The sequence below is a fragment of the Schistocerca serialis genome, chromosome 3, assembly GCF_023864345.2.
Source record: "Schistocerca serialis cubense isolate TAMUIC-IGC-003099 chromosome 3, iqSchSeri2.2, whole genome shotgun sequence".
In the NCBI taxonomy this organism is placed as follows: domain Eukaryota; kingdom Metazoa; phylum Arthropoda; class Insecta; order Orthoptera; family Acrididae; genus Schistocerca; species Schistocerca serialis.
This window is the reverse complement of record NC_064640.1, coordinates 322,191,487-322,210,542: the sequence shown is the minus strand read 5'-3', so window position 1 is coordinate 322,210,542 and position 19,056 is coordinate 322,191,487. Positions and strand designations below refer to the sequence as shown.

At 38.5% G+C, this 19,056-nt stretch overlaps 1 protein-coding gene across 4 annotated transcripts in view; it reads right to left on the bottom strand.

Moving 5' to 3' along the window:
• Positions 1-19,056, bottom strand: part of LOC126470135 (microtubule-associated serine/threonine-protein kinase 2) — a 268,713-nt gene that overhangs the window by 216,610 nt on the left and 33,047 nt on the right. For all 4 annotated transcript variants that reach the window (XM_050097751.1, XM_050097750.1, XM_050097749.1 and 1 more), the window contains exons 4-6: positions 18,712-18,775; positions 2,275-2,353; positions 561-724 (exon numbers count right to left, since the gene is read on the bottom strand). In XM_050097751.1, coding sequence (XP_049953708.1) covers positions 561-724; positions 2,275-2,353; positions 18,712-18,775 — 307 coding nt within the window. The remainder of the gene's footprint in view (positions 1-560; positions 725-2,274; positions 2,354-18,711; positions 18,776-19,056) is intronic.

Here is a 19,056-nt window from a genome sequence, read left to right as displayed (position 1 = left end):
AGACGGCGGAGGGGGGGATATGGCGGAGGGGGGATATGGCGGAGGGGGGGATATGGCGGAGGGGGGGATATGGCGGAGGGGGGGATATGGCGGAGGGGGGGATATGGCGGAGGGGGGGATATGGCGGAGGGGGGGATATGGCGGAGGGGGGGATATGGCGGAGGGGGGGATATGGCGGAGGGGGGGGATATGGCGGAGGGGGGGGGATATGGCGGAGGGGGGGGATATGGCGGAGGGGGGGGGATATGGCGGAGGGGGGGATATGGCGGAGGGGGGGGATATGGCGGAGGGGGGGAGATGGCGGGGGGGGAGGTGGCGGAGGGGGAGATGGCGGAGGGGGGGGAGATGGCGGAGGGGGAGATGGCGGAGGGGGGGGGGGAGATGGCGGAGGGGGGGGAGATGGCGGAGGGGGGGGAGATGGCGGAGGGGGGGGAGATGGCGGAGGGGGAGGGAGAGGGAGGGAGGGAGGGAGAGGGAGAGGGAGGGGGAGGGAGAGGGAGAGGGAGGGAGGGAGAGGGAGGGAGGGGGATGGAGAGAGGGGGGGCTGACTGTGACCTTACCTTAGGCTTCTCGATCTAGGTCTATAGAAAGGAGAACGTCGTCCATCATCATCTATGCTTGGATTGCTGTCATTTGATGAGAAATGTGATGTCAGCATCTGAAGTTCGTCTGAAGTAGGAAGATTTGGCAGCTGATGTAGTTTCTCCTGGCTAGAGCACTGCGACTGAAAAAAAAGTTTCAAATCTCATTATTAATTATTTTATTTATGACAGCAAATGGAAATAAAACACAAAGTGAAGCTATTTGCAACCTTAAGGATGGTTTGACCACCACACAGTGACAATAGACTTGGTCATACTAATAGAAGCTTGCTCTGGCTTTCCTCTTACTTGTGAAACTAATTTTCCCAGCCAGTTCTAGGGGACTTGAAGCCTTATACTTGCACACTAATGTGCTCAGTCACCTCACATTAACCAATGAAAGATGAATTGGTAAAAAAAAAGTTAAATATTACAGCAATGATAATGGAGCTAAGTGTGGAATATTTAAATACAGCTCAATCTGGAACTGGTATATGAAAGGAACTCAAAGTTTGGTTATCAGAAGCGCAGAGCTTCACTAGGCATAGAATTGTTGGAGGTCTCATTCCTTGCCTTCCCACAACCATTGAACCTACTTATCCAGCCATTTATAGGAAAACCTACAGTTTAACATAAACTCCACACAATAGTGCAGTAAGTAAAAGAAAAAAATTCTAGGACCAACTGTGAAATAAAACCTGATTCCCTAGGTTTGTAGTCTGACACTTAACCACTGAGCCACACATCTGATATCTGATAATGAACTATCGTGTAATTTATAAAAATTCATCCATAATAATATTATAACCTTCTGGAATACATTAGACTGTTGCAAGTTCATTGTCTTTTGCCAGGGAGATGTTATGTTTCAGTGTATTAGATAATTAGATATTCATATTGACACACATTAGTAAGAAACCAGTAAGATGATAATTTACTATGTAGGCCAGACAATGTTAGCTCACAGTAAATGATCACGATATATGAGCACTGAAAGTGAACTACACAACTTTACAGCAGCCATCACTGAAAATATTAAATTATGGCAATGATTCAAGGATGTTGTTTACCAAATTGTGAGACACATTACACTGGAATTGCATTTCATGACTCTTTAAAGAACTATGAAGACTAACAAAGTCTGATAAATGCATGCTTCTGCCTTTTTGTGAAGAGTTTCTCTGGTTACTGCTAAACCTATTTGGTTATTCGTGGTTTACTAAGCAGACAGAACTTTACAGTAGTGTTGAACTATTTTATGTATTAAAAGTTATTTATGAGAACAACTATTCATAAGTTAATAGAAAACTAAATTTATAATGCACTGAAGCATAACAAAAATTAATGGCACAAAATGATCCCATAGCTCTAGCCCATTGTTGGAGGAAAAGAACTTTTGACAAAGATGAGCTCAAGCACCTCAGTCTCTGAAGCAACTACCGGAAGATCGCCATTACATTACATATGCATTAAAATTTCCCAAAGGAGACATATGTGAAGCAGAGCTGTGGGATGTAGACAGAGAGAGCCTTTTGGCCTAGTGGTTCATAAGGGGGAACCACACACATTCAATTTCTACTCAATGGCCTGCTTATATTATTTATGATCTTGTTTGTGGCCACTTTACAAAGTATACCTGACAAAAGAAATGTCACAACCCCCCAGAAGCATTAACTAATGCACACTTACTTACCGACACATTAGAACTTCCAGGTGTTGTCCCATAGCCAGATGAAGGCAGAGATGCAACAGACCATCTTCTTCCATCACCTCTGAAACAATAATTTCTTCTCAGGTAATTGTGTGAATATAAAATTGCTGTGATATGAAAACAAATTAAAGCAACAAAACAGTATTCAGCTAACTGCTTCTGTAACTTCACATACGAGTTCACCTGACAATCTGCCAATTATTGTGCAGTCACAGAATATATGACGCGCGCGCGCGCGTGTGTGTGTGTGTGTGTGTGTGTGTGTGTGTGTGTGTGTGTGTGTGTGTGCGTGCGTGTGTGCGCGCGCGTGCGCACGCGCTTTGGGGGAGGGAGGGGGTCTCGCATTTGCGTGTTTGGTCTCGTTAGCATTACTCTTCCTTCTCCTCTTGTGCAATATTATGCTGTCTTACTTGTTTTTATATTCCTACCTAGACACTATATAGAAATGGAAACATCTGAACTCCCAACCAATTTATTCTGCCTACTTATATTTATGTTCACCTTCTGGTGGAACATTCAGGAGCAACTTTTCTTCTATTTTTTTGCTTGATACCCAAAATCTATTTTAAATCAATCCAAACTCCTTACAGTTTACAGTGGAGGCAAAAATACATTAAGGGAAAAAAAAGGATCGCAACACCAAGAAGGAGTTGTGACATAAACAAAAGTTGGTAGGAGTGTTTCTGCATCTCAAAGATAATGTCTATTCAAATTTTGTGCCAGTTACAGTAGAGTGGCACTAGTAGCACTACTAAGAGGATACAAATCAGGTTTGCTTTGAATACAAGCTGCAACGGTCATGGATGTTAGTTACTTTTGAGTTTGGATGTGGTGAGTTGATGTTAGTCAATAATACCTTTGAGGCAACACAGACACCTTTATCGACACCTCACCAAGTTTGAATGATGTCATGTAATAGGGCTACAAGAAGCTGGATGATCCTTCCGTGAAATTGCAGAAAGACTTGGCAGGAATGTAGTCACTGTACATGATTGCTGGCAGCGGGGTCATGGAAATGTATGGTCACAAGAAGACTGGTCTCCAGACGGTCACATGGCACTATCAAGAGTGAAGACTATCTTGTTCAGCATATGGCTCTGGCACACATACTGCATCTGCAGCAGGTGACACAATGAACTGTTACAAATCAGTACTTCAAGGACAGCACCAAGCCAGATGCCTTGTAGTGTGCATTCCACTGAGCCTGAAACACTGTAATTTGCACCTTCAGTGGTGTGGCGTGAAAGCTCATTGAAGGACATGGTGGAGGTCTGTTGTGTTTTCTAGTGAAATCTGGTTCTGTCTCAGTGCCAGTGATGGCCGTGTGTTGGTTAGGAGCAGGCCAGCTGAGGACCTGTAACCAATCTGTCTGTGTGCTAGACACACTGGACCTACGCATGGAGTTATGGTTTGCATCATAGCAGGAGCACTCTTGCAGTTATTTCAAGCACCCTCCCTGAAAACTGTACGTCAGTCTGGTTATTCGACCCATTGTGCTGCCACTCATGAACAGTATTGGGGTGGTGCTTTCCAACAGAATAACGCTCACCTACATACCACTGTAGCAACAAAACATGCTCTACAGAGAGTTGACATGTTGCCTTGGCCTGCTCGATCATCCAATCTGTCTCCAGTCAAGCACATATGAGACATCATTGGACAACAACTCCATCATCATCATCCTCAAACAGCATCAGCTGTCCCTGTATTGGCCAACAAAGTGCAACAGGCATGGAACTCCACCCCACAAACTGACATACCGGATCTCTAAAACACAATGCACTCATGTTTGCATGCTCACATTCAGCATTCTGGCAGTTACACTGGATATTAATGTACCAGCATTTCACATTTGCTATGGCTTTCTCGCACTTACATTCACCTGTGATTTTGCAATGTTAATCACTTAAATATGTTACCTAGACAAATATATTCCCAAAATTTCATTACTCCACATTAATTATTTTTTGAAGTTGCAGTTTTTTCTGTTAGTGTATTTTTATATGACAGACAGTACATCGGAAAATATAGGCTGTTTACACTACAAGAACTACAATATAACACAATCAAACATATAATATGAGCAGAAAAAGAAAAAAATGAGATAGAGGAAAAGAAAGCAAGGTGTTAAAATGTATCAAAGATTTTTTGTTAATAATATTTAGAATGGGGAACATGGTGCATATGTACTCAGGAGGAACAGAAAAGCTACTATTATTTGAAAAGACAGTCCGTCAGTTCATGTTTGAAATAGCTAAAATTTATGAAACTTCCTGGCAGATTAAATTTGAGTACTACATTGAGATTAGAACTCGGGACCTTCACCTTTTACGGGTAAGTGCTCTACCAACTGAGCTATCCAGGCACAACTCACAACCTGTCCTCACAGCTTTACTTCCGTCAGCATCTAGTCTCCTACCTTTCCAAACTTAACAGAAGCTCTCCTGTGAAACCTGCTAGACTAGCACTCATGGAAGAAAAGATATTGTGGAGAAATGGTTTAGCCACAGCTTGGGGGATGTTTCCTGAAAGATATTGTGGAGAAATGGTTTAGCCACAGCTTGGGGGATGTTTCCTGAAGGAAATTTTCACATTGCAGCCAAGTGTGCACTGATATGAAACTTCCTGGGAGATTAAAACTGTATGACAGAGTAATGCTTGGGTAGCTCAGTCAGTAGAGCACTTGGCTGCGAAAGGTAAAGGTCCCTAGTTTGAGTCTTGGTCCAGCAAACAGTTTTAATCTGCCAGAAAGTTTCATAGTAGTGCACACTCCACTGCAGAGTGAAACTTTCATGCAGCTAAAATTTGTTTCTTTTCTGATCTTATAGGGCTTGTTATTCCATAATCAAGTGGCTGCAATACTAATGGACTTAACACAAACACTTGTGATGTGAGGAGTGACTGGATTTAATCCGTTCTGTAAGGATCTGGCACTTTGCTAATGGTGTCACTGAAGGAATGATATACATGAGGATAGATATTTGGGATTGTGATTATTAAGTAGTTGATAAAGCAAGCTAAGTGTGTGATACTGAACGTATCCCAGGAAGTTCACTATAGGAAGGCATACTGTGATCATATAGTGTGGTATACCTGTAATCAAGCTGCTAGTAACAGGACTGTGTTGCAGCACACCACAATAATTGAAGAGGGTAAAACTTACTCTTACGAAATTTTCCATTCATTGTATGTGGAAAAATATCTGCGTGTTTTTGAAAAATGTGGAGTGACACATACACTTTCCATTGTACAGATAAAGAAATTTCATTCCAAAATTAAACATTCATTTAGTATTATAATTAGATTTCTCATTGAGGAATTAAAGGAGAATTCTTTATTATTTGGAACTGCATGTAGACAGGATTTGTGCACATATAAACGGATTGGTTGTTCATCCATGATATTATACAGGTTTTAGCACAGATTCAGTTTCGTCAAGCCAGTCAAACAGCTTGGAGACCTTGATTAAAGGAGTTTATATTTGACATAAGATTTTCTGGTTTGACAATCACATAATGTGTGAAAACACATTGCAGTTACAATGAGAGAATCAAAAGAGAGAAAGAGAGAGAACACAAAAGGTTCCAAAGATGCCAAGCAGTATGTCTCTGTCAAGACACTATTTTATCATACCCAGTATAAGTAATACATAAGTTATTCCATTTTTTGTGCCCATATAAACTCTTATTTGGACCACACGAGTTTCACTTTATTTATAGTATCTTCAAAGTTCAGTTTTTTGGCTCCTACATTATTTCCATGCATTGTTCATTTGATTTTTGGCACACTGCACTGTCTTGGTATACAATATTTACTAATTTCCATGTTCTTATACATTCACATTCCTCTTTGGTGCTTTGCATATGCATGAAAACTATAAAAGAGTCAAAACTTGACCACTAAAGATGCTTTAAATAAAGCAAAATGCAGCTAGTCTAAATAAGACTTTATAAAGTCACAAAAATGGATAAGTCCCAAATTACTTGTAAAACTGTGGCACAAAGCAAAGACTTATCATGTCTCCAACATATACTGTTTGTACCCTATACAATTCAATTCATAGGTTCCTTACATGTGACAACAGATACCAAGTTTTTCATTTTTGCAAATGCTGTGTAAAAATAGTGTCTTAAGCTTTGCTGGAATGAGGAAAATCGACAGAATAGCCAGTTATCGATTCACAGCCAGTTTAAAGTTGGTCACTTTGATAAAGTCAGCTGTGATTTTTCTAAATACCTGCTCAATGAGAGTCAAATTGTTTATTCATCCTTCATTATTCAGTTACCTAACTGTATTGGAGTTGTGGCGGTGGTTGAGGTGCAATGGCTATTCACTGATGTCTCAAGGTGAAACCCATGAACTGACTTCTTTTAATACAGTTGAGCCTCAGATTTCATTTCTCCCAGATTGAATTTGGTACCTATTTGTTAGTTATTCTAAGTAACATTTCAATCTTCAGAATTCTTCTGTAGAACCACATTTCTTTTTAAAACCTTCTATTCTCTTCATGCCCAAAATGCTTATTGCCCACATTTCCCTTCCCTACAAGGCTACACTCCTGACAAATACTTTCAAAATTAAGACTTGCCGACACTTAAATTTATATTTAATGTTAAGAAATTTCTCTTCTTCAGAAACACTTCTTGTCACTGCCAGTCTACATTTTATATCCTCACTTCTTTGGCTATCATCAGTGATTTTGTTACACAAGTTGTGCACGTTGCTGGGTGCGATGTGATCTTTATTGATAAACAAGATGTTTTGCAGCCAAAATCATACATCGAAATATTTTTATTTCCTCAATGACCACTTTCTACAGGTCTAGCTGTCATCTTTGGATCCACAGTATATCAGAAGAAGAACATTACTACGACAATCTGCATAAATGTGTACGAGTATACACGTTCAAACAACCACATAAAACCGAGATCACAATATTTTACATACCTTCTGGAAATAATACTACTCTGCATGAACTGTACAAGCATAACGAGAGCACACTCCATTTATAAAACACTGGTGTCACATTGGCTTGTCAAATAGATAAAACTGAGTAATTAAAAAGTACATAGCACCAACAGTGTGCCCCAGAGTGGTGCCAAGTTTGTCTGTGGAGTTGTTATAGCTACAGCCCGTCAGGAAAGACTGGGCAGGCATGCACCAGAATCGCCTTGTCAATAAGTGGTGCAGGTGAGTCATTACATCTATCATTAAATATTCTATGAAATACATGTGCTCACTGGGAACACTGACGAAGAAGTGGTTATTATATAATGGAAAAATTATCAATCAAGTTACGAGAAGACAGCTGAAAGGATTTATGTATCATCTCACATAGGGTAAAGACTGTGTATTGATTATGCAGTCTAGTTTCCGTACAAGTAGTACTGTATTTACTCGAATCCAAGCCGCACTTTTTTTTCCAGTTTTTGTAATCCAAAGAACTGCCTGCGGCTTAGAATCGAGTGCGAAGTAAGCGGAAGTTCTGAAAAATGTTGGTAGGTGCCGTCACAACTAACTTCTGCCGTCGAATATATGTAGCGCTACACAGGCATGCTTTGCAGGCACAAAGATAAATACTGGTGCCAAAACCTCTGCATCAGTAAAAAAAAAAAAAGGTGTAAGATGAGCTTTTTTTTCCTCCTCGAGTTTCGACCACTGCATTTTCACACATTATCCAACGAAGAAAATACAAATTCCGTGTTGTTCATCTTTGAATGCAGCAGCATTTCAATGTACTACGAAAATCCGACTGGGAAGACTATTTGGGATGTTTGTCAATATGGCCAACTCCTATGTTCTGAATTTTTTCCTACCTGTGAGGAGAGATGGTTGCTAATAGGAACTTTTATGAATTGCGAATCACCTGCAGTATTCTCTTCAACATAAGAATAATACGAATATAAACATTTTGCGATGTATTCTTTTGTGTTTGCTGCTATCTCATTTAAATCCTGTCTGCCTAATAACCTACGAAACTAGTGTGAGACAGCAGCAAATGCGGAAGAATATAAATATCATGTCATGTTTATATTCGTATTATTCTTATGCCCAATAGTGATACAATCAGAAATGAAGCACAGCAATGGCAATTGACAAGATTTTTAAATCTAAGATGACTCTAATTTCTGTGCAGAATGTAATGTACAAAAGAGGCGTTTGCAAAGATTTTCAAACTGAGAAAAATTTTAGCTAAACTCTTGTTCAGAACATCTATCATATGCAGTCTATTATTTGGTTCTTGTTGATCATTATCAAAGAAAGCAGCAGTGTAAGTAACAACAAATAGCAGTCTCTTGCCATTGTTTTGCTAATGAGACAATTCCTCTTTTTTTTTATTGTAAGCAGTGGTAGCGCGCACAAAAGCAAGCCATGCCGCGAGCAGCGACAGGTCATAAACACTTATTATCAGAATGCGACAAACAATGCATGACACAGTACAATAATGCATTTTCAGCCTAGAGTGACGTAAAAACCTATAACAAAGAGAACGGCACTTATCAGATCAAAGAAAAATAAGCAACCGATTCAAACCAGATGAAGCACGTCTGACGCATAGCAATGGCTACCTGGTAAAGCTTAACTGCTAAGCTTACGACTCGAACCAAGCTACTGTAGCTGTATCGTCATTTATTCTACCTAAATTGTGTCTCATATTACAATGGACCAACTTTGTTTCGATTTGGAGGTGTGGCCTAAAACTTTTCTCTCCCCTTGAATTTCGAGTCTCAAATTTCAGGTGTGGCTTAGATTCAGGAAAAAATTTTTTTTCTCGATTTCGAGTCATTTTTCAGGTGCGGCTTAGATTCGAGTAAATACGGTAAATATCCTTTTGCTCCCTGCACTTTATCCCTCCTACCTTCAAAATTTCAAAGAGGGTATTCCACTCAATATCGTTAAAAGCTTTTACCAAATCTACAAATGCTATAAACGTAAGTCTGCCTTTCTTCAGATAGTTTCACTTTCCTTCTAAGATATGTGGTATGGTCAGTACTGTCTCACATGTTCCTACATTTCTCTAGAGCCCAAACCGATGTTCTCTGAGGCCGCCTTCTACCAGTCCTTCCATTCTCCTGTAAATAGCACATCAGTATTTTGCAACCACACATGGTTCTGTAGTCAGCATATAGCTCCTATGGAATCAAGATTATTACATTCTTAATGGAGAACAAGGGTATTTTGCCTGCCTCGTATCTTGCATACCAACAGTTTTGTCATGGTTGGTCCTCCCATGTCATCTACTCCAGGTACATTGTTTAAACTTAAGATATTTCAGCCCTGTCACGATGTTCTTGCAGTGCTGTAACCCCCTTCTGATCTTCATTCACATCCTATTCCTTTTCCACAATAATGTTTTCCAGTATTTTTCCTTTTAATAACCTTTCTATATATTCCTTCCACATTTCAATCTTCTCTTTTTTGCTTAGTAGTGGCTTTCCATCTGAGCTGTTGTTCCTGTATCACTAGTCACCCAAATCCTATTTTCTTATTCATTCCTGTATTATCCCTAGTTGATTGTATGTTGGTAACGTATACTTACTTTACCAGATAGTCTGTTCCTCCTGTCACCACACTTCATTAATTCCCACTATACCCAACTTCAACTTATCCATTTCTATTTTCAAGTTCTCCAACTTACCAACCACCTTAAGTGATCTAACATTCCATGCTCAAACCTGTAGAATGCCAAATTTGTTTTTTCTGATGACAACATCCCCCTCAGTAGTACTCATGTGGAGATCCAAATGGGGGACTATTTTACTTCAGGAATATTTTACCCAGAGAATGCTATCATCATTAAACCATGCAGTAGAGCTGCATGTTCTCATAAAATATGAAGGTTGTACTTTCCCCTTGCTTTCGGTCATTCACAGTACCAACATAGCAAGGTCACATTGGCTGATGTTGCACGGCCAGATCACTCATTCACCCAGACTAGGGGTGGGCAAATGCACCCCGCAGGCATCAGCACCCACACTGCTTGCCCACAGAAGCCATTAGCCAGCAGTTTGTCGTCCACCTCTCTGCTAACATCGCTTGTTTGTTACCAACATGCGCATGGCAAGACGGACCTGTTTACTTCAAGTCAGGTTTGTCTCTTAAACATCTTTGGCATTCATGACAGGACAAAATTAGTGAGAAGAAAACGGCTTAGGAAAAGTTAAGATCTTCAACACAAAAATCAGTCAAATCCCTACACTTTAACCCACAGAGGGGGAAAAAGAATAACTTTTTTATTTAAACACAAACAAGCCCTCGGTGTCTGTTTTGTAATACTGTTTTATCAATGTGAAGAAGTACAATGTGAAGCGATATTTTCAATTCCTACCAAACTTCAAGCTAAAACAGAAAAGAGAGTATGAATGAAGTCCATATAAATACAAAAGGTATGTTCAAAATGAAATCAAACTTTTGCTATAACACCTTTACTGCGTATTGTTCAACATATTAACCCTCGAGCGAGCGCATCTGTGTATAAAGTCCGCCAACCAAAAATAAAATGATTTTCTGCAGTTCCATTGTGGTTTCACAACTGTAAACCCATACCTATTCCTTCATTATTGCTTCACGTAAAACAATGATAAATTGTGTTGTCATATGTCCAAGTGAGCAGCAGTAATATAAAGTACGAAGTGAGCCAGGTGAGAAAAAATTTACGATCTATGCAAAAAAATGACCGTGATTAGGAACTAGCAACATAATCCCACATTGAGGCAGTTGTCTATGAGATAATTAGTGATTGAACAAGCGGCTGGCTGGGATCTGATGCAACTGCACTGCTTAATGCTTTGAGTGGGTCATTATTGTCGCTAACACATGTCCTTGGCAACAGAGTGTTATAGTGAAAGTTTATTTGATTATTGTTTAATAAAACAGTGGTTTAGCTCATATTGTGTAAGTTTATTTTCTCATTGTTTAAGTAAACTGAGATTAAACTGTGATTTTGATGATACATGTTTAGCTTGGTAACATAAAAACAGCTATTCTACACGTGTACAAAGTGCACCGCCCGCCCGCCTGTGTTTTGAAAAATGGCGCGCCTGCTCGAGGGTTAAACATTGTCCCCCTACAAATACTCCCCTCAATTGGAAATACACCACTGCCATCATTTCTTCCATTTATGGAAAGCGCCCTGGAACGCATTTTCTTCTTTTTCACATGCTTGTCTCTTGTCATATTGTCCTGAATCTCCTTTATGATTTGGAAATAATGTCCTTTAAACGGGCTATTAAGTTCGGGAAACAAGGAAAAGTGTGCTGGGGCTAGCTCCTGAGAAACAGGTGTGCGGCACAACGGCAATGTGAATATTTGCTACACAGCTGTGGACAAGGAGTGAAGTATGAGCTTGTGTGTTGTCATAATGCAACATCCAAGTCTGATTTTTCTACAAACCTTCTTGCATACAGCATACTTTGCATTGACACTACATCAAAGAGTTCTCCCTCATGTTGAACTTGGCATCAACACCTCTTGCAAATGCAGCATTCTGAGCAACATCTGTTACATCCCTACCTTCATCCAAACATACAGAGAAGGAAACCCAAACATTTAGTTCTATCTCTCAGTTGTATTTCCACATTGTTGACCATTTCTTCGGTGCATTTGCAAACTGTTCTCCATGAAGGATAGACTGCTTCAAAAACAGAAACAGTAGTGCACACAAGGTTGTGCACTACTGATGTGCATTAGGATTCCCTGGTAGACTTCCTTGTTTACTATATGACCATGTGGAACAAAATCCTGATGGACAAAACCTTTGCAGTAAACAGTACTATCATCATCTTTATCTTTGACCAATTTGTGCGCGTTTTGTGCAATTTGTAGTGCGCGTGCACACACACACACACACACACACACACACACACACACACACACTCTCTCTCTCTCTCTCTCTCTCTCTCTCTCTCTCTCTCTCTCTCTCTCAAAGTGCTCATTGTCCCTTTGACACTAATCTGATGAACAGCTTGTGCAAACGCTCACATCAGCCGCTGTAGCTCGCTTATTAAAAGGCAGAGCAAAATGCAGCAAATGGCAGCTTGTTATCTAAATCTACCACTAAATGCACTCAGTAGCTGCAGAATGCTCCTCCTGCCAGTTGGTGCCTTATTTCAAAAGTTCATTTCTTTTTGGACACACCTCGCTTGTCATTTCTTGAAAATATTAGTATTATTTGTAAAGCATTATGTGATTTTTGCCCTCGATTCTACCCCTTCTTTGTAATGTATTTATAGAAAGAGAACCATATCATCCACAATGATGTTGCAATGAGAGTGAGCTATCGCACAGATCTTAAAAACAGCCAAAACGGTGCATCCCTACAGTGATAGAGAATTTGTTGAAGAGTGTTTTGCTGCTTCTGCAACAACCTTGTGTGCACTAGTGTTTCTGTTTTTGAAGCAGTCTGTCCTTCATGGAGAACAGTTTGCAGATGCACCGAAGAAATGGTCAACAATTTGAAAATACAACTGAGAGACAGAAATAAACATTTGGGTTTCCTTCTGTGTCTTTGGATGAAGGTAGGTATGTAACAGATGTTGCTCAGCATGCTGTATTTGCAAGAGGTGTTGATGCTGAGTTCATCATGAAAGAGAACTCTCTGATTTAGTGTCAATGCAATGTACAACTGTGGCTGACAACATATTTTCTTGCTTAGGAAACATTGTTGACAAAGCGGTCAAAGGACTGGTGTTCTTGTTTTGAATTAAAATAAAATTTAGATGAAAGCAGTTGGTACCCAGTAGGGAATATCAGCAATACACTGTATCCTACATCGTGTTAATCTGCCAAAATAAGTGGTTGGTTGGTTAGTTGGTTACGTGTTCCCTTGATCAATAGCACGGAAAAACTGTTATGATGTGGAACGTGTCAAATGCACAAGAAGTGCGCACAGGAAACAAGGGTGTTTAGGGTTTTTTTTTTTTTTTTTTTTTTTTGCATAGTGTTATACCTAAGTATTTCTATTATCTATCCCATTCCCTTAAATGGCACAAAATGCATGTGTTATATCTCCAGATTTATTTACTCATATTCAAGAATTCATCTATGGTATAGAAGGAGTTGTCAAGGAGGTATGATTTCAATTTGTTTTTGAAACTATTGCTGCTGTCTGCCAGACATTTTATTTCATCTGGTAATTTATCAAAAAGTTTTATAGCAGCATATTTTACCCATTTCTGTGCCAAAGATGGGTTAAGTAAAGGATAGTGTAGGTCTTTCTTTTTTCTGGTATTGTAATCATGAATGTTGCTGTTGATTTTAAACTGGTCCATGTTGTTGTGAAAAAATTTCATTACTGAGTAAATGTACTGTGAAGCAGTTGTAAGAATTCCTAACCTTTTAAACAGATGTCTACAAGATGTGCGACTATGAACCCCACACATTATTCTAACTACTTTCTTTTGAGCAGTGAACACCTTTTGCCTAAATGTTGAGTTGCCACCCCCCCCCCCCAGAATATTATCCGTATGACATCAGAGAGTGGAAGTATGAAAAGTATGTTAGCTTACTAATTTCTACATCCTCAAAATTGACAATTATTCTGATTGCAAAAGTTGCTGAACCTAGTTGCTTTAGGAGATCCAAAATATGACTTTTCCAATTAAGATTCTCATCGATATGTACACCCAAATACTTAATATGCTCTACCCTGGCTACTGACTTCTTTTGATGTGTTATGTTTATTGAAGGAATTATACTTTTTGCAGCAGAAAATTAGATGTACTGTGTTTTTTCAAAGTTCAGAGAAAGCCCATTTGCAGAAAACCAATTAATAACTTTTCCAAAGACCTTATTTGTATCATTTTCTATCGACTTTCTTTTACTGGATTAATAATTATGCTTGTATCATCAGCAAACAGTGTCAGTTCAGTATCTTGTTTCACTGAAGAAGGGAGGTCATTCACATATATCAAGAACAGGAGGGGACCCATGATCGAACCTTGTGGAACAACTAATGCAATTTCACCCCAGTTAAATGAAGTGGCAAACTCCTTTGAATCACTTGAAGCATATAAAGAGACTTTTTGCTTCCTGTTCTGTAGATATTTAAACCACTCATATGCTGTTCCATTTATACCATATAATTGTAATTTCTCTAACATGATGTCATGGTTCACACAATCAAATGCTTTGGATAAGTCACAGAATATTCCCACACGTGACATTTTACTATTTAAAGACTCTATTATATGGACAGTGAAATTGTATATTGCTGTATCAGTGGAACAGCATTTCTGAAATCCGAACTGTGTTTTACTAAGTATCCCATTACTGTTGAGAAGGCTAACCACTCTTGAGTACATTACTTTCTCAAACGTTTTTGAAAATGCTGTAAGCAAGGGTACTGGCCGGTAATTATTGACATCTGTGGTTTCCCCCTTTTTGTAGAGAGGCCTGACAATGGCATATTTTAACCTGTCTGGAAAAATACCCTGAGTCAGTGATGCATTACATATGTGACACAAAACACCAGCTGTAATTACTCCACATTGTTTTAATAACTTGTCAGAGATGTCATCTACTCCAACAGAACATTTATTTTTCAAAGATTTAATAATTTTCCTTATTTCACAAGAGGTTGCTAGATGACACTTAATCTGACTAAAATTTTTCAAAACTGACTCTTCCATGTACTGCCTGGCTTTTTCTTTTGAACTATTCTCACCAATTTTTTATCCTACACTTAAGGAGTGATTGTTAAATACATTGGCAATCTGTGTACCATTGGTTAAGATGGTCTCATTCTCTTTAACAGTAATACTACCTACCCCAGTGGTTACTTTCCTGTCTCCCTTCTAATAACATTCCATATTGATTTGATTTTATTGCTGGAGATGTTAATTTCTTCTATAACATACATATTTCTTGATTTCCTTACAACTTTTCTCCGTATGTTACAATAATTTTTAGAGTGTAAAACTACTTCTGGATCTTTACAGTTCTTGCTGTCTCATACAGTTTTCTTTTTCTTTCTGAAGACACTTTAATACCTGTAGTAATCCAAGGTTCCTTTGAAAAGTTTGTGGTGTTACATTTAGTCATTTTCTTTGGAAAACAATGTTCAGAAAGGGATATAAATTTATCAAGAAATATGCTGCATTTATAATTAGCATTTGGCTCATTATATACATCTTCCCAGTTTACATTTCCTAAACTTTCTCTGAAGATATCTATAGATACCGTGTTGAGCACCCTCACACTTTTACTTATTGGTTTCTGGTGTTATGGACGTAATTGTAAAAACAGTTAATAAAACTAGATCGTATGATTTGAGACATCAACTGTATAAATCTTTCCTTGCAGAGCTACACTGTAATTATGTCAACATGCAGCATTTTTCTGAAGCACACTGGTCAAGTCAAGGCATTGTTTTAAAACATTTTTTCAGCTTCCAGAAAGGCATAGCATTATTCATGGACATGAAAGGAATATCAGTAAAAGAGTTTGCTGACCCCCATGGATACTAGAGCCTGCATTTCTAACTGACCTTAAAATGCACCTGGATGTCTCTAGTACAGCTTTGCAAGGCAGACAAACTAATTACTGAAGTTTCTGACACCATTTTGGGTTTTCAAAAAAACTGTTGTTGCAGATACGACGATGGTCAGGAAGGTCATTTGCACACTTTTTTAATGTTGCCCTAATTATAAATAAAAAAACTTAAAAATGAGACACTAAATGAACATTTTTGTAAGTCTGGTACAGTGCTATAGGCTTTGTTAGAAAACAAACAGCAGATTTAGTGTCATCAACCAATTTCAGCTTGATTTTAGTATTTCTGGAACTCCTTTTGCAGTGGACATTGAAAGTGCACCACTTGAAATTCAGTTGGAGCTCACTGACTTTCAGTAGTGCCATGCACTCAGGTGGTGGTTTCACACTGTAAAAAACAGAAGTGTTTTACAAAAACCTTCTTTGAGAACAGGTCCTGCAACTGTTCCAAATAGCTGCTTGAGTCTGCAGTATATTAAGGACCACACATTTGTGTGAAAGCTGTTTTTTAGCAATGAAATTAACAAAACTTAAGCTTAGGAGTGGTGTTATTAATGATCATCTGACTGGAGCAATGCATTTGATAACCAGTAATCTCACTTCAGTCACTGAGATGCCAGCACAAAACATTTAAAAACAATTGTAGAGTAATGACGATAAAGGTTTTGAACTTACTTTTTCCATATGTAGCAGGTCAGCTCTGAACTTAACACTTCTGTTTAAGTATTAAGTTAATAGATTTCTAATAAATAATGCTTGTGTTCTTTTGTGATGTCTATTTTATTTGTGGCCACAGGAAATTAAAAAAGAGTGATATTTTATTCTCTTTTATTATGCCCGTACAACACCCCTTCCCATATTATGCCCTCCCACGCCCCCCTATCTCCACCCATAGTTCTCCACTGAACTGAATGACATAATTTGTAACATTTTGTAGTGCTTGTAACAGTTGTCAAGCTATGCAACAAATTACTTTATGGTGCTGCAGTACTTATTATGTAATGAAACAGTTATCTTTATTTGTTTATTTGTCACTGTGTTGTGCCTCTACTGAACTGCAGAAGGCCAACCGATTTTCTATTATCTGCTGGTGTCATCTGTACCTGCCTTTAGTGTTTTCAAATGAAGCGAGAATGGTATCTGTAGTCAGAGGAAAGTGGTAAACCAAGTACAAACTTCTTGCAGATGCCTAAAATAAAACATAAAATTTCACTCACTGAAAAACGTAAGAAAATAACATGGCTGTTTTATGACCTATTAACTGACGTGTGAAGCCTTGTGTGAGGAGATGACGCATAAAAGTATGCACACTAGCATACATTCATTTGCTTTTCTTCACAACATAATTGTAATAAGCTAACTGTCATTACTTTTTCATCTGATGGCACTTTCATGTTACAAAAGTATGGTCTTTCAGCCTACACTTCCACAAATTCTATGTACATGTTATATTGCATAGTATGTATTTGTTGTACTGTCATACTGTAATAATTACGAAAACACAAAGAATAATTCTAATGTGGCTACAAATTCTAGCATCAGCTGTTGACTGTATTACCGGCAGTCTTTCATCCTGTGTATGAATAAGATAATACGAGCTGTGTGTGCACTGTGCCTGCAAGGCAATACACATGCAAACAGTGCCCATGGGCAGCCTTGCAGGGATCTCACGCAACCAGCCCTGATCCAGACTGTTACACAAAAAACACCTAAGATGCTGCCCCCGTTCAGGAATCATATGTTAGTCTGGTCTCTCTTAAGATAAACCTCCACTACTGTTACACCTACGGTATGGCTATCAATATAGTTAAGGCACACAAGCCACCCCACCATACCAAAGTCCATGGTTCATAGTGGGACTTTTTGTAGGGGATTTTATTGAGGTATTCTTAAAATTATGCGGGAATGTAATGTCTTAAAGGTAAATATGCACACGTGTTATGGTGTGGATTGCTGCAACAGAGAAATGTACCAGTCAATTAATGACTTGTTTCTCCTTCTGGACTTAATGACAACAAAATAGTTCACAGTCAATGTTTGGCATGAAATATTGGAAACTTCTTTAATAAAACAATTAAGTACATTAATTTGCATAAATTATGATCATAGACAAGCTTTGTTTTGTTGTTTTGGAAGCACATGGCTAAGTCCAAATGATTACATTGTGACCCAACTAGTCTAGCGCAGAGAAATTTGGTCATGTATTATGTCCCTTACAGGAAGACTCTGGCACAAACACAGCTCCAAGTGTGTCACTGGTATGAAACGAGTGGAAGTAATAACAATTTGCATAGGTTAATAAACATTTAAGGTTATGCATACAAAGAATTGTCAAGGACATTTATAATCCTATCCCCAGTTGTGACACTGCATTCATGATTAGATTAGAGATTTTTAGATAACATTAAAAAGAGGTAGGCTGCTCCAAATGTTTAATGTCTATGAACATATACTGAGGTTACTTAATACAACTAACTAACTTAGTTATTAACACTATCTATGGTCTGTAATGTCATTTGCCATTAATATCAAATCACACTAATCATAATTGTTAACACTACACAGTACGTATCCATAAAAAATCTGGAATAAATGTCTCATTTCTCAATTAACTACATGCAAAAATGAAAACTAATAAGCATTCCTATTTCTGCAGGTAATACCCTTAATTAAGCTAATCACCAACACGTCACACCAATGTAAAAATCTGTCCTAAGAACTATTTCAAATTTCAACTATGCTCTGCTCCCAACCATGCACGATTAGTATTACAAAACAAACCACTGTGTTAGTGAATAACTGAACCACAGCCTAGAATTTGTTTAAAGACACTATTTATGCAAAGGAAGAGGTTTTTTTTTGTTCCTCCATTAATGTATACAATTACTGTTACTAACACTGTATTGTAATCAAAATAACAAAAATTACCTTTTAATTGGAGCAAAACCAAAATGTTGGCTTGGAGACATCCGTGGACTTTCTAAGGGACTACCTGTAATGAAACAAGTAAAGAAACAGAATAAGAAATTGCATCATGACATAATAAAGAACACAATATCTGTTGCATTCTCTGTCATCTTAAAACTGCTTACAGTCTAAGCAGATATCAGGACACCAAAAGGTGTGGTGCTGACCAGTTATCTGATGCACAATTAAAGCCCATCCCACTGTTTTGCAAGCTAAGCTATAAAACCCTGTTGTGTTCTACAGCCAATGTTCCTTGTGCTACAAGGTGTGTGATACATGAGAACTGATGAAAACTACCTAGGACAC